The 15,111-nt window shown below is 39.6% G+C and overlaps 1 protein-coding gene across 2 annotated transcripts in view; it reads right to left on the reverse strand.

Annotated features, from left to right (window-relative positions):
• CarT (Carcinine transporter) overlaps positions 1-15,111 on the reverse strand; it is a 68,947-nt gene that overhangs the window by 12,897 nt on the left and 40,939 nt on the right. For both annotated transcript variants that reach the window (XM_070080203.1, XM_070080202.1), the window contains one exon: positions 7,783-7,997. In XM_070080203.1, the coding sequence (XP_069936304.1) occupies positions 7,783-7,997 (215 nt within the window). The remainder of the gene's footprint in view (positions 1-7,782; positions 7,998-15,111) is intronic.

The raw sequence follows: 15,111 nt of genomic DNA on the forward strand, positions 1-15,111 counted from the left end.
AAAATTTAAAAATTATTATTTGTCCAGTGTATTATTAAATTCTTCCCAAATTCTAATAATTATAAATGGATCTAATTTATATAAACCAAAGGAAATATTCATATTATTGTCAAAACTGCTTTTTATGAAACAAGATTCAATTATATTCCTGTCGACCATGGACTTCCTTGATACTACTTTCTCAACTTTTTGAAAATCAATTGGATGGTTAAAATTTACATCCACTAATCCATCTTTACCTTATATGTATGGACTAATAAAAACACACACTAATCCATCTTTACCTTATATGTATGGACTAATAAAAACACACAAACCAGGGAATCCAGTCAGACCAATTATTAAATGCTCCATAGGGTCAGTTTCATATAAATTATCCAAATGGCTTGATGATATTTTGAGCCCTATTGTTGGCAAAATTTCTAACTTTAATGTTAAAAACAACATAGACTTGGTTGATAAATTAAGCTCCTTGACTGACTTAAATGATTTTAACATGGTTAGTTTTGATGTTACTTCCTTGTTTACGAAAGTTCCTGTTGATGATTTATTAAGTTTCTTATCTGAAGAACTCGTTAACTATGATTTTCCATTGCCAGTTCCTACTATCATTAAACTTATTAAACTTTGCATTGTTGATGCAAAATTTGTATTTAATGATAAGTTTTACACTCAGAAGTTTGGTATGGCAATGGGAAATCCTCTTTCACCTGTTCTTAGTAACCTATACATGGAATTTTTTTGAAACAAGGTTGCTTAACACAATCCTCCCTAATAGAGCTAAATGGTTCAGATATGTTGATGATATTTTGTGTCTTATGCCCAAAAATGTAGATATACACCATTTCCTTGGAAAATTAAATAGCTTAGCCCATTCTATAAACTTTACTGTTGAGTTTGAAGAAAATAACTCATTGCCTTTTCTAGATGTTTTAATTATTAAGGGTAATAATGAATTCAAATTTAAAATTTACAGAAAACCTACAAATAACTGTTCCTATGTCCACTATTATTCCTCGCATCAAGGTAGAGTCAAACTGTCTGTTTTCTCATCAATGTTTTTGAGAGCTTTACGAATTTGTATTCCTGAGTTCATAGATGAGGAAATATCCAAAATTTATGAAATAGGTAATGATTTAAAATACCCAAGAAATGTAATTGATAAATCTTTTAAAGTTGCTAGAAATACTTTTTACAATCCAAAAAGGGACAACCAGCCTTATTCAACTAAAAATATGTTGGTTCTCCCTTACCATGAAAACTTGGTTGATATGCCTTCTCTTCTTAAGACTTTTAATATTAAAGTTGTATTCAAAAATCTTGATACAGTAAAAAACTTTTGATAAAGAATTCCCCCCAAAATGCTGATGGATGTGTCTATAAGATTCCTTGTAAAATTTGCGATAAAGTTTATTAAGGTCAAACTGTTAAAAATCTCGAACTAAGATTAAAACAACATAAATATAGCATTAGAACTGGACAAGATTCCAATGCTCTATTTATTCATGTAAGAGATTTTAACCATCCAATTGATTTTCAAAAAGTTGAGGAAGTAGTATCAAGCAAGTCCATGGTCGACAGGAATATAATTGAATCTTGTTTCATAAAAAGCAGTTTTGACAATAATATGAATATTTCTTTTGGTTTATATAAATTAGATCCATTTATAATTAATAGAATTTGGGAAGAATTTAATAATACACTGGACAAATAATAATTTTTAAATTTTCTTGGGTAGAATAGTTTGTGGGTGAGTTGTGCAAAGGACCTATCCAGTTGGGTCGGCACGCGTCAGGTGTTTAACCGTTGTGGGATCTGATAGTGAGGTGTTGGCCAGACCCCTTATATAGCTTCCTTGGATGCTTTACTTTCATAGTTCCTTGATAATGTGAGTAGTCACGAAAGCGCTTGGAATTTCTCTATTCTTTCAGAGTGGTTGTTTTGCATATATATATATATATATATATATGTATATATATATACATATATATATATATATATACATACATATATATATATATATATATATACATATATATATATACATACATATATATGCATTTTTTTTTTTTTTTTTCAACAAGTCGGTCGTCTCCCACCGAGGCAGGGTGACCCAAAAAAAGAAAGAAAATCCCTAAAAAGAAAATACTTTCATCATCATTCAACACTTTCACCACACTCACACATTATCACTGCTTTTGCAGAGGTGCTCAGAATTCAACAGCTTAGAAGCATGTACGTATAAAGATACACAACATATCCCTCCAAACTGCCAATATCCCAAACCCCTCCTTTAAAGTGCAGGCATTGTACTTCCCATTTCCAGTACTCAAGTCCGACTATATGAAAATAACCGGTTTCCCTGAATCCCTTCACTAAATATTACCCTGCTCACACTTCAACAGATCGTCAGGTCCCAAGTATCATTCGTCTCCATTCACTCCTATCTAACACGCTCATGCACGCTTGCTGGAAGTCCAAGCCCCTCGCCCACAAAACCTCCTTTACCCCCTCTTTCCAACCCTTTCGAGGACGACCCCTACCCCTCTTTCCTTCCCCTATAGATTTATATGCTTTCCATGTCATTCTACTTTGATCCATTCTCTCTAAATGACCAAACCACCTCAACAACCCCTCTTCTGCCCTCTGACTAATGCTTTTATTAACTCCACACCTTCTCCTAATTTCCACACTCCGAATTTTCTGCATAATATTTACACCACACATTGCCCTTAGACAGGACATCTCCACTGCCTCCAACCGTCTCCTCGCTGCTGCATTTACCACCCAAGCTTCACATCCATATAAGAGTGTTGGTACTACTATTCTTTCATACATTCCCTTCTTTGCCTCCATAGATAACGTTTTTTGACTCCACATATACTCAATGCACCACTCACCTTTTTTCCCTCATCAATTCTATGATTAACCTCATCCTTCATAAATCCATCCGCCGACACTTCAACTCCCAAGTATCTGAAAACATTCACTTCTTCCATTCTCCTCCTCCCCAATTTAATATCCAATTTTTCTTTATCTAAATCATTTGATATCCTCATCACCTTACTCTTTTCTATGTTCGCTTTCAACTTTCTACCTTTACACACATTCTCAAACTCATCCACTAACCTTTGCAATTTTTCTTTAGAATCTCCCATAAGCACAGTATCATCAGCTAAAAGTAACTGTGTCAATTCCCATTTTGAATTTGATTCCCCATAATTTAATCCCACCCCTCTCCCGAGCACCCTAGCATTTACTTCTTTTACAACCCCATCTATGAATATATTAAACAACCATGGTGACATTACACATTCCTGTCTAAGACCTACTTTTACCGGGAAGTATTCTCCCTCTCTTCTACATACCCTAACCTGAGCCTCACTATCCTCATAAAAGCTCTTTACAGCATTTAGTATCCACTCATATGCCTTTTCTAAATCCATAAATGCAATAAAAACTTCCCTACCTTTATCTAAATACTGTTCACATATATGCTTCAATGTAAACACTTGATCTACACATCCCCTACCCACTCTGAAGCCTCCTTGCTCATCCGCAATTCTACATTCTGTCTTACCTCTAATTCTTTCAATTATAACCCTACCGTATACTTTTCCTGGTATACTCAGTAAACTTATTCCTCTATAATTTTTACAATCTCTTTTGTCCCCTTTCCCTTTATATAAAGGGACTATACATGCTCTCCGCCAATCCCTAGGTACCTTCCCCTCTTTCATACATTTATTAAACAAAAGTACCAACCACTCCAACACAATCTCCCCCCCCCCTGCTTTTAACATTTCTGTCATGATCCCATCAGTTCCAGCTACTTTACCCCCTTTCATTCTACGTAATGCCTCACGTACTTCCACCACACTTACATTCTGCTCTTCTTCACTCCTAAAAGATGGTATACCTCCCTGGCCAGTGCATGAAATTACTGCCTCCCTTTCTTCCTCAACATTTAAAAGTTCCTCAAAATATTCTCGCCAACTACCTAATACCTCCCTCTCCCCATCTACTAACTCCCCTACTCTGTTTTTAACTGACAAATCCATACTTTCCCTAGGCTTTCTTAACTTGTTTAACTCACTCCAAAATTTTTTCTTATTTTCATTAAAATTTCTTGACAGTGCCTCTCCCACTCTTTCGTCTGCTCTCCTTTTGCACTCTCTCACCACTCTCTTCACCTTTCTTTTACTCTCCATATACTCTGCTCTTCTTATAACACTTCTGCTTTGTAAAAACCTCTCGTAAGCTACCTTTTCTCTTTTATCACACCCTTTACTTCATCATTCCACCAATCACTCCTCTTTCCTCCTGGCCCCACCCTCCTATGACCACAAACTTCTGGCCCACATTCTAATACTGCATTTTTAAAACTATTCCAACCCTCTTCAACCCCCCCACTACTCATCTTTGCACTAGCCCACCTTTCTGTCAATAGTCGCTTATATCTCGCCCGAACTTCCTCCTCCCTTAGTTTATACACTTTCACCTCCCTCTTACTTGTTGTTGTCACCTTCCTCTTTTCCCATCTACCTCTTACTCTAATTGTAGCTACAACTAAATATTGATCCGATATATCAGTTGCCCCTCTATAAACATGTACATCCTGGAGCCTACCCATCAACCTTTTATCCACTAATACATAATCTAACAAACTACTTTCATTACGTGCTACATCATACCTTGTATATTTATTTATCCTCTTTTTCATAAAATATGTATTACTTATTACCAAATTTCTTTCTACACATAGCTCAATTAAAGGCTCCCCATTTACATTTACCCCTGGCACCCCAAATTTACCTACTACTCCCTCCATAACATTTTTATCCACTTTAGCATTGAAATCCCCAACCACCATTACTCTCACACTTGATTCAAAACTCCCCACGCATTCACTCAACATTTCCCAGAATCTCTCTCTCTCTCCTCTACACTTCTCTCTTCTCCAGGTGCATACACGCTTACTATAACGCACTTTTCACATCCAATCTTTATTTTACTCCACATAATCCTTGAATTTATACATTTGTAGTCCCTCTTTTCGTGCCATAGCTTATCCTTCAACATTATTGCTACTCCTTCTTTAGCTCTAACTCTATTTGAAACCCCTGACCTAATCCCATTTATTCCTCTCCATTGAAACTCTCCCACCCTCTTCTGCTTTGTTTCACTTAAAGCCAGGACATCCAGTTTCTTCTCATTCATAACATCCACAATCATCTCTTTCTTATCATTTGCACAACATCCACGCACATTCAGACTTCCCACTTTGACAATTTTCTTCTTCTTATTCTTTTTAGTAATCTTTACAGGAAAAGGGGTTACTAGCCCATTGTTCCCGGCATTTTAGTTGACTTTTACAACACGCATGGCTTACGGAGGAAAGATTCTTATTCCACTTCCCCATGGATATAAAAGGAAAAGTAATAAGACCAAGAACTATTAAGATAAAATAAAAGAAAACTCAGATGAGTGTGTATAAATAAACGTGTACATGTATGTGTAGTGTGACCTAAGTGTAAGTGGAAGTAGCAAGACATGCCTGTAATCTTGCATATTTATGAGACAGACAAAAGACACCAGCAATCCTACCATCACGTAAAACATGTATATATATATATATATATATATATATATATATATATATATATATATATATATATATATATATATATATATATATATATATATATGTGTGTGTGTGTGTGTGTGTGTGTATGTGTGTGTGTGTGTGTGTGTGTGCTCATCTATTTGTACTCATCTACTTGTGGTTGCAGGGGTCGAGTCACAGAGCCCTGCCCCTCCGCTGGTCGCTAATAGGTCCACTCTCTCCTTGCTCTATGAGCTCCATCATATCTCTTCCCAAAGCCATGTATGGATCCTGCCTCCACTACATCACTCTCCAGAATGTTCCACCTCCCGATAACTCCACGACTGAAGGAATACTTCTTAACATCCCTGTAACTTATCTGAGTCTTAAACCTCCAGTTGCGACCCCTTGTTGGTGTCCCATACTTGAAACATCCCGTCCCCAGCCACCCTGTCAACTCCTCTCAGTATTTTATATGACGTTATCACGTCCTCCCTATCTCTCCCGCCCTCCAGTGTCATCAGGTAGACTTCCCTTAACCTCTCCTCGCAGGACACCTACCCTAGCTCCGGGAGCAGTCTTGTTGCAAACCTCTGTACTCTCCCCAATTTCTTGACGTGCCCGACCAGTTGTGGGTTCCATACAGGTGCTGCATACTCCAACATGGGCCTGACGTACAATGATGCACAGTCTCGAAAGATTCCCCATTAAGGTGTCGAAACGCCAATCATAGGTCTGCCAGGCGAACCTACGCTGCAACAGTTACTTGGTTGATGCGCGTCTCACAACTTAATTTTTTTTGGACCGTTCTAACAAAAGTCCTCAAGCTTTTGTTAGAAATAGAATAGAAACAGTGCTTGATGACTTTTTTTATGAAAGCCTTTTCAGAAGACAGGACATTCAGTGAATTAGCTATGGATTAGCTAGGAATTCAGTGAAGTAGATATAAAATAATAAGAACATAAGAAAGAAGGAACACTGCAACAGGCCTACTGACCCATGCGGAGCAGGTCCATGACCCCCTCCCCGGATTAGCCCAATGACTCATCCCCCCGGATTAGCCCAATGACCCACCCAGTCTGGTCACCTCCACACAAGGATGGAGCGCTGCACCAGGACCCAGCAGCACAAGCTAGTCAGGTCCAACTCACACCCACCCACACCCACTCGTGTATTTATCTAACCTATTTTTAAAACTACACAACGTTTTAGCCTCAATAACTGTACTCGGGAGTTTGTTCCACTCATCCACGACTCTATTACCAAACCAGTGCTTTCCTATATCCTTCCTGAATCTGAATTTTTCCAACTTGAAACCATTGCTGCGAGTCCTGTCTTGGCTGGAAATTTTCAGCACGCTATTTACATCCCCTTTATTGCCATCATGGTGGTCTCAGAGTGAGTGTTGTTCGTACTGCGGGGCAAAGCTGGACACATATGGGCTGCTAGGTAGTGTAAGATGGGAAGAGGAAATGTTGTGATATTAACATATAAATGAACTTTATGTACAGTTAATGTTGCTGAAACTTCTGATAGCTCTAAATGGCTTCTTCCCTTGCCCGGAATCGAACCCAGACCCCTCAGCGTGTGAAGCAATAGCTTTGCCCACCAGGCCACGAGCGACGAGGATCATTACCGCTGGATGTCACCTTATTAATAGGGATTATAGTAAATACTCAGCATATATACCCTGATACATACACCTCTCGGTGTACCTGAGTGTTTTTCCGACTGTTATGTGTAGTATCCATTCCTGAGGAAGTGGATCGTATAAAGGACTCACAATGGAAATGAGTCACACTGGATACGTTTCATGAGTTATTCTAGCTTACTAATCCGTATGGGTTAATCGTATAAATTATTTTTCTCCTTGAAAAAATCCTCCATAAATTTCCTGACTAGGACTTATCTCATGTGATTGACTAGTGGGTTCATCACTCGCGTATCTACATTATCCGCATGCTCAAAGAAATAAAGCATTATCATTATTCAAGGTAATTTACACTATGTATGGCACTTGTACTTATGTGTGCCTGTACCTAAAGAAATTTACTTATCAAATACTTTTACAACTTTAGTTCTTTTCTGCAGTATATAAAATGTAGTTTACATGTTTACATATTGTTAAGCACAGAGGAAAGATACTAGTATGCGGTGCATTTTGTCTTCTCCCTCACCTTCAGGAACGAGAACAGTGCAGACAGAGAATATGCCACCAATGATCATGCCCACTCCTAGAATCCAGCGGCGGCCCCAGCGATCCATCACGATCCAACAGAGAAGATAAGAGGGCACCTCAACGGCGCTAGAGAGGAAGAATGAGAGGTACTCATTGTGGCCCAGGGCAGGCCCGTAATAACTCAGTCCCACGTACACTGTTTCGTTGGCGAACCTTAACAGAAAACGGAGAATTAAGGTAAGTAAGTAAGTTTATTCAGATATACACAAACACCGTTACATAGATTATCATCCATGGTAGCATATGTGTAAAGAACCCAGGATAACCCAAAAATGTCAGACAGAGTGACTTATTTCCATTGGGGTCCTTTTAATACCTTATTATTATTGTACTATAAAGGAGATAATATTTTGTTATGCTATAAAGGAGATATAATAGGGCTTGTTTAATTAATGTATTCTAGATTTAATAATTATTTAGAGGATATGATAAGCCATAGTGACTTTACAGGGTTATCCTGGGTTACTATTCATTTGGGTTAATGATCTAAATAAATTCTTCTGCTTCTGGTAATGCTGCTGTTTATGCTTCTCCTCCTCCTCATTTCTCTTTCCCCTTCTCTATGGAAGCAGTATTAATTTAATAATACATATCTTAACGTCTCTACCAAGAAGCTCACCACCAAGTTTGTACTGAAAAGAGTCTTTGACAGATGGTAATTAATCAGTTCCCTGATAAACTGAATCACTGTCTACAAGGAATGTATCAGAATATTACCTCAAGAATGGCCAGCTCCATGAAAACCTTTAAATTCATCTGGCGGAATATCAGAAATGCTAGAGAAAGTCGACACCATGAGAGATTACAGTGTAAGGTGTTGGGATCAGAAAGATAATTATTTCCTATGTTATTTTGTGCATGTCGATCGTCTTTTGTTTGGTGTTGTTATTGGGAACTGGTGAAAACAGTGTTGTTTGTTACTTTGGCTTTTATTACCGTCCACAACCATAACATGGAGTACATTATGTGTCTGGGGATTTACTTTGACTTGGTGTAGGTGTTGTTTGCCTTTACTTGTGTTTAGTGTACTGGACTCATATTTCTGAACTCCCTGACGTGGATTATGTCTGAGGAAGAGGTTTCCTTCCTCATATTAAGGAGTAAGTGGACTGGTGTTTGCCCAGCCTTGTGGACTCGACTGAATGGACTTATGCTCTGACTGCTATGATGGTGTCTCTACACTGTAGTTTATGGAAAATCTTTACTAGATGGTATCTGACAAACACACATGCAGGGCCAGGAGCTCTGAATTGACCTCTGCAACGAATGCACGTTGTGCACTGTCGTACTTGTGTGGGGCTTAAGATTACTTAAAATGTTTGGAATGTTTTATGTGATTAGTCCCGTGATGGAGTTAGAATAATTGTCATTTGCGGTTTTATCAACTAACATTTGGCAAATGAGACACAGACTTGTGTGCAGGTATGATTTAAATTATACATAAGTATAATTATCAGAGTACATATAAAATATTCAATAACTTTAAAACACTTGAAATTTTGTTAAGTTTCCAGACATAATAGAGAGATGAGCTGACAGAGAATGTAAAGCAACTGGGTGTGGCATGCCATATTTGAAAGACCACTCACCATATAGCAAGTTTTGGTCCTAATTTGAAATCACCGAATTAGTGGAACGCCATAAGGTGAGGCCCTACTACACCTGTATACTAGCACCCCTCTGCACCTGTACACCTGTACACTATTCAGATGTCAGCTTGTATCCTCGTAATAATTTATTCTAGACTTTATTAATAATAATTAGGCCTATTTTATTTCTATTGGTCATGAGATCCTGATTGAATAAGAGACACCTGGCTGTCGTGAAGAAGGCACTGGACAGGTACCTAAAGTCAGTACATGACCAGCCAGGCTATGGCTCCAACATCAGTCTATGTGCAGCCAGCAGTAACAGCCTGCTTGATCAGGCCCTAATCCACCATGAGGCCTGATCATAGACCAGACCATGGAGGCGTTGACCCCCGAAACCCCCTCTAGGTATACCCAGAAGCTAAAAATGACATAGTGTTTTGCACTGAATAACTTATTTTCTTATCTTGCAGAAATTATTGACTACAATGTTACCAACACCAGAGGAGAAGCACAAGATTCAAGAAGCCACCATTTGCAACCCCGTACCTTCCTCTGGGGTCGGCAGAACAGTTTCTTATGATGCTGTCGTCCATATCTGAACTTCCTGCCAGATTAAAACTCTGGATCTTTAAGCTAGACTATGAGAATATGGAGAAGGAAATAAACAGGGTAATTTTTCTCCATTCCATCAGAATTTGCTTTGACATTTATCTGATGACTGACATTGTTGCTCTCTGAAACTTCCACCTTTACTGCAGAATTTTTTAACTGCATTTCCCCATATTCCCCTTCCCATTCTGTTCGTGTCCCTCCCCTTAATATTGCAATTTTTTTATAATGTTCCTGTAATTAGTGTAATAATAATAATAATGATGATATAAGTGTTCACATAGCAGAGTGTAAATGTGTAGTGTTGATGTGACTTTTTTTTTAGAAAATGTCAAGTCACAAAAAGAGCCAACATTCGAGGGTAGCCGGGGATAATGGCGTAATGTGTGCTGTTCTAATGACTGGTGTAAATTGAATCATAACTAATCGTAGCTAATAGGAATAATATCAGAGTAAGTTGGGTTTTGGAAAATGAGTTAATATAGAGAGCATCTGGAATAATACCGATGTATACTATATATTTCAGATTAAGGCAGATAATAATAGAAAACTGAGACGCGGTGCTGACAAGATCAAGAACCGTCTATCGCGTGGAAATTAATAGTTTTCGTCTCCCAGTGAGTTTTAATTCTCACTATTTATTGGCCAATGTTAATTGTCTACCGTTAGGGAGGCGTTACGATGCAAAGCCTATGGAATAACTGGGTAAGTATTAATTTTTAGGAATATGTTGTAATAATTATAGCCTTTAATGATAATTTTAAACAGTCTACACATAATTTGCCAGTGTTACTAGCTTAATTTTTTCTAGTAATTATTCAGGAACCGCAAAAGTTTTGAGTGTGAGTTTTGGGAAGCTGAGAAGGTGGGTGTCGAAGGAGGGACTTTGATGCGACCAACTGTTCCTAAAGTCCCACTTGTCTCGAGGTACATCAACATCAGTAAGTGTATTCAGATTTTTGATGTGCCACAGTTCTGCTCAATTATGTGTGAGTTAATTCAGGATTTTAGCAGAGATCTTCTCAGGAGGCAGCTCAGATGAAAATTCACACACACACCAGCTATTAAATCTCTGCACCAAATTCACCTTAAACAAACAAATATTATAGCCTACAAGACTAGAAAATACGCTGGACTTCATCTTCGCTAACAACGACGATCTAATACGTAATATAACCGTATCAAAGACAATACACTCAGATCACAACATAATAGACATGTATGCACAGGGCTCCTGACCAGCAAAATGTGATCAGTCATTACCTGGAGTTTACCTGGAGAGGGTTTCGGGGGTCAACGCCCCCACGGCCCGGTCTGAGACCAGGCCTCATGGTGGATCAGGGTCTGATCACTTATCGAAAGCTTTAGCAAAGTCTGTGAATACTACATCTGTATTTCGTTTATCCTCTACAGCATCCAGGACCTTGTCATAGTGGTCCAGTAGCTGGGACAGGCAGGAGTGACCTGCTCTAAACCCGTGTTGCCCTGGGTTGTGTAACTGATGGGTATCTAGGTGGTTGGCTATCTTGCTTTTTAGAACCCTCTCAAAGATTTTTATGATATGAGACGTTAGTGCTATCGGTCTGTAGTTCTTTGCATTTGCTTTACTGCCACCTTTGTGGAGTGGGGCTATGTCTGTTGTTTGGGATGTGAGGGATGACCCCTGTGCCCAGTTCTTGATGAACACGGAGTTCCACGAGTCTGGGCCTGGGGCAGAGTGCATGGGCATGTCATTTATTGCCTCTTCAAAATCTTGTGGAGTTATGATAATATCCGAGAGTTTTGAGATGACCATATTTTGGGTTTCGTTCATAAAGAATTCATTTCGATTGTCGACCCTTAGAGTGGGCAGTGGATCGCTGAACAATGAGTCATATTGGGACTTTAGTATCTCACTCATTTCTTGGCTATCATCTGTGTATGTCCCATCCTGCCTAAGCAGGGGCCCAATACTGGATGTTGATTTTCCCTTAGATTTGGCTTAAGAGAAGAAGTATTTTTTTTTCAGTTTCCTTTATGGCTTTTAGTTCTTCCTGTGATTCTTGTCTCCTATAAGATTCCTTCAGCTTAAGTTCGATATTTGCAATTTCATTGACTAGTGCTTCTTCCATATTTCAAATATATTGACCCCACTCAGCAGTTCTGTGACTCTTCGCCTTCCTCTGTATCGGGAACGTCTCTTTCTAGTTTACATCATCTCTTTTTTTTCTTAATGGAATGTGTCTTGAGCAGATCTCAAGAACCATAGAATTCATTTTTTCAAGGCAGATGTTCAGGTCGTGTTGTTTAGGATATCTTCCCAGCTTGTGTCATTTAGGACATGGTTTACTTGATCCCATTGTATGTTTTTGTTATTGAAATTGAATTTCGTGAAGAGACCTTCACCGAGACCATTTTAGGTGTCTCAGGTTGAAATCTCCTAGTAGTAAGATGTTTGGGGCAGGAGTTGGGAGATTTTCCAGACAGTGGTCAATTTTCTCAAGCTGCTCCTGGAATTCCTGGGAAGTTGCATCTGGAGGCTTGTATACTACCACAATGACAAGGTTTTGGTTTTCGATCTTTACTGCCAAAACTTCGACTACATCATTTAAAGTGTTTAGTAGTTCTGTGCAAATGAGCAACTCTGTGACATACAGGTCAACAACCCCTTGTTGCCTGTTTAGTTTGTCGCATCGGAATAGGTTATAACCTGGGATCCATATATCGTTGTCATAGTGATCCTTTATGTGGGTCTCTGTGAATGCTGCAGACATTGCATTTGACTCCGTGAGCAGTCCCTTGATGCAAGAAATTTTGTTGTTTTTTGACGGCTTTAGACCCTGTATGTTTGCAAAGACAAATGTCGTATTGGTAGAATTTAGGGGGGGGGGGTTTATTTGCTGGCTCTAATATTTGTTACACAAATAACCCGCACATAAAAGAGAGAAGCTTACGACGACGTTTCGGTCCGACTTGAACCATTGACAAAGTCACACTAACCAGAAGTGGAGCAGGACGGCTATATATAGGCAGGAAGAGGTGGTGATAGTAGTAGTAGTACAAGAATGGTATATAATACCGACAAGATGAAATTAAGACACATGCGCAACACCCGGGCATCCCTATCGTAGTCACCGCACATGTGTCTTAATTTCATCAGTAGTTGTAGTAGTAGTAGTAGTAGTGGTAGTGGTAGAAGTGAGAAATATGGAGGACGAGCCAGTCAAATACAAAGGAAGGAGAGCACTGCAAGAGAGCTAGGTGCCCACTGAGGGAGAGCAATCGCACAGAGGTGCGTGAAAGGGGAAGTGGTGAAATAAATGAAGAAGGAACAGAAACACGAGACAGAAGAGAGAAAGACAACCCAGAGGAGAAAAGGAAAGAGGAAAGGGGAAGAGGGAGAAGAAGAAAAAGAAAAAGAAAAAAATGAGGAGTTAGGTTAAGTCACGGGTGTTCTGAAGTTTGGAGCATTTTACAATGTAGTGGGAGAGGAAGGCATCTACAGAGACGAAGCCAGGGCTAAGGTTCATACAAGGAAAGTTGTGTATTAGAGAGGATTCAACTAGACGGCGACTGTTCGAGTTGGAAGTAGGGAAGACAGTTTTAGCAGAAGACCAGTCAATGTTCTTCCCTCTTTTAAACCCCTCTTTCGATCTTATGAGGCTGCTCTTGTTGCTACCAGGCGTCGTAAGAATCAGCTTCGCTTCCTACGTGACTGTCTTGCTGAACAAGTTCTGCCCCCTTCCTTCTCCCACTTCCTGAAAACCAACCCACTGGGCACTCCCTTTCCTGATCATGCCCGTCTCCTACTTCAACAGCTCATTCTTTCTACTAAATCACAGGTTGAAGATGCCTTCTTTACTTTCCGTCAGTGTCAACGTGCTCTCTTTGCGGCTCTACCACAAGATCTCTGTAACCTTCTCTCTACCATTGCCTTTGACACTGCTCGCCTGAATACGCAAATTCATTCTTCCAAACTACAGAATAAACTTCAACGTCTCATCTCAGCTAGCCCTTGGTCTGAATTCTCCCTCACTGACTGTGTTACTAACCTGTCTTCTGTCTCACTCTCTCAGTATGAGCTTGAACTTCTTGGTTTTGGCCTTTCCTTTGCCACTTCACCTGCCCCTCGCGCTGGTATTTCCCTGATTAGCTCTTTTGATTCCTTTCATCAATCTTGCTCCCGTAATCTTCCTGATTTGTCCACTTTTCGTGGCGCTCTCCTTCCTGCTCTTGTTAGCCTGTTTTCTAAGAATCACCACCTTCCACGCCGTTACCAACTTGCCCTTTCTTCTCTTAAATCCAACACTAACATTGTCATACTATCTTCTGACAAAGGTAATTCGGTAGTTATCCTTGATCGCGAGGATTACCTCCGTAAAGCTGATGTTTTGCTCTCTGACTCACGTACCTACACTCCTCTCGTTTCCAACCCTCTTGATCGCATCAAGAGAACTTTCAACAAAAAACTAAGGACTCTCTCCGACCTCTGTCCTCCTGACTTTGACCTTGTTCAACGGTTTAGTGTCATCTGTCCCTCTCTTCCCTATTTCTATGGCCTTCCCAAAACTCATAAACCTGATATTCCTCTTCGTCCTATCATATCCTCTAGAGGTTCTCTCTTATTCTCTTGCTTCTTGGCTGGCCAAAACCCTCACTCCTTTTCTTGGTACTTTTTCTCCTGCCCACCTCCGTCACTCTCAAGACTTCATTGAACAGGTTTGCTCTCTCCCAACCTGTAAGATGCTTAGTCTTGACGTTGAGTCCCTCTTCACCAATGTCCCTCTTGATGATGTCCTTGATTTCCTTAAAGAGAATGCCCATGAAGGGTTTCTTCATCTCCCTATACCTACTGATGTCTTTCTTGATCTTATCCGCCTCTGTGTGGACTCTAACTCCTTTTCCTTCCAAGGGAAATATTATTCTCAAACCTTCGGTGTCGCTATGGGCTCTCCTCTCTCTCCTGTCCTTGCTAATCTTTACATGGAATACTTCGAGACTGTTCTTCTTCCTACCCTCGATGTGCAACCTTCACTCTGGCTCCACTACGTGGATGATATCTTTGCTCTGTGGCCTCATGACTCCAG

This window comes from Cherax quadricarinatus, unplaced genomic scaffold (assembly GCF_038502225.1).
Source record: "Cherax quadricarinatus isolate ZL_2023a unplaced genomic scaffold, ASM3850222v1 Contig222, whole genome shotgun sequence".
In the NCBI taxonomy this organism is placed as follows: Eukaryota; Metazoa; Arthropoda; class Malacostraca; order Decapoda; family Parastacidae; genus Cherax; species Cherax quadricarinatus.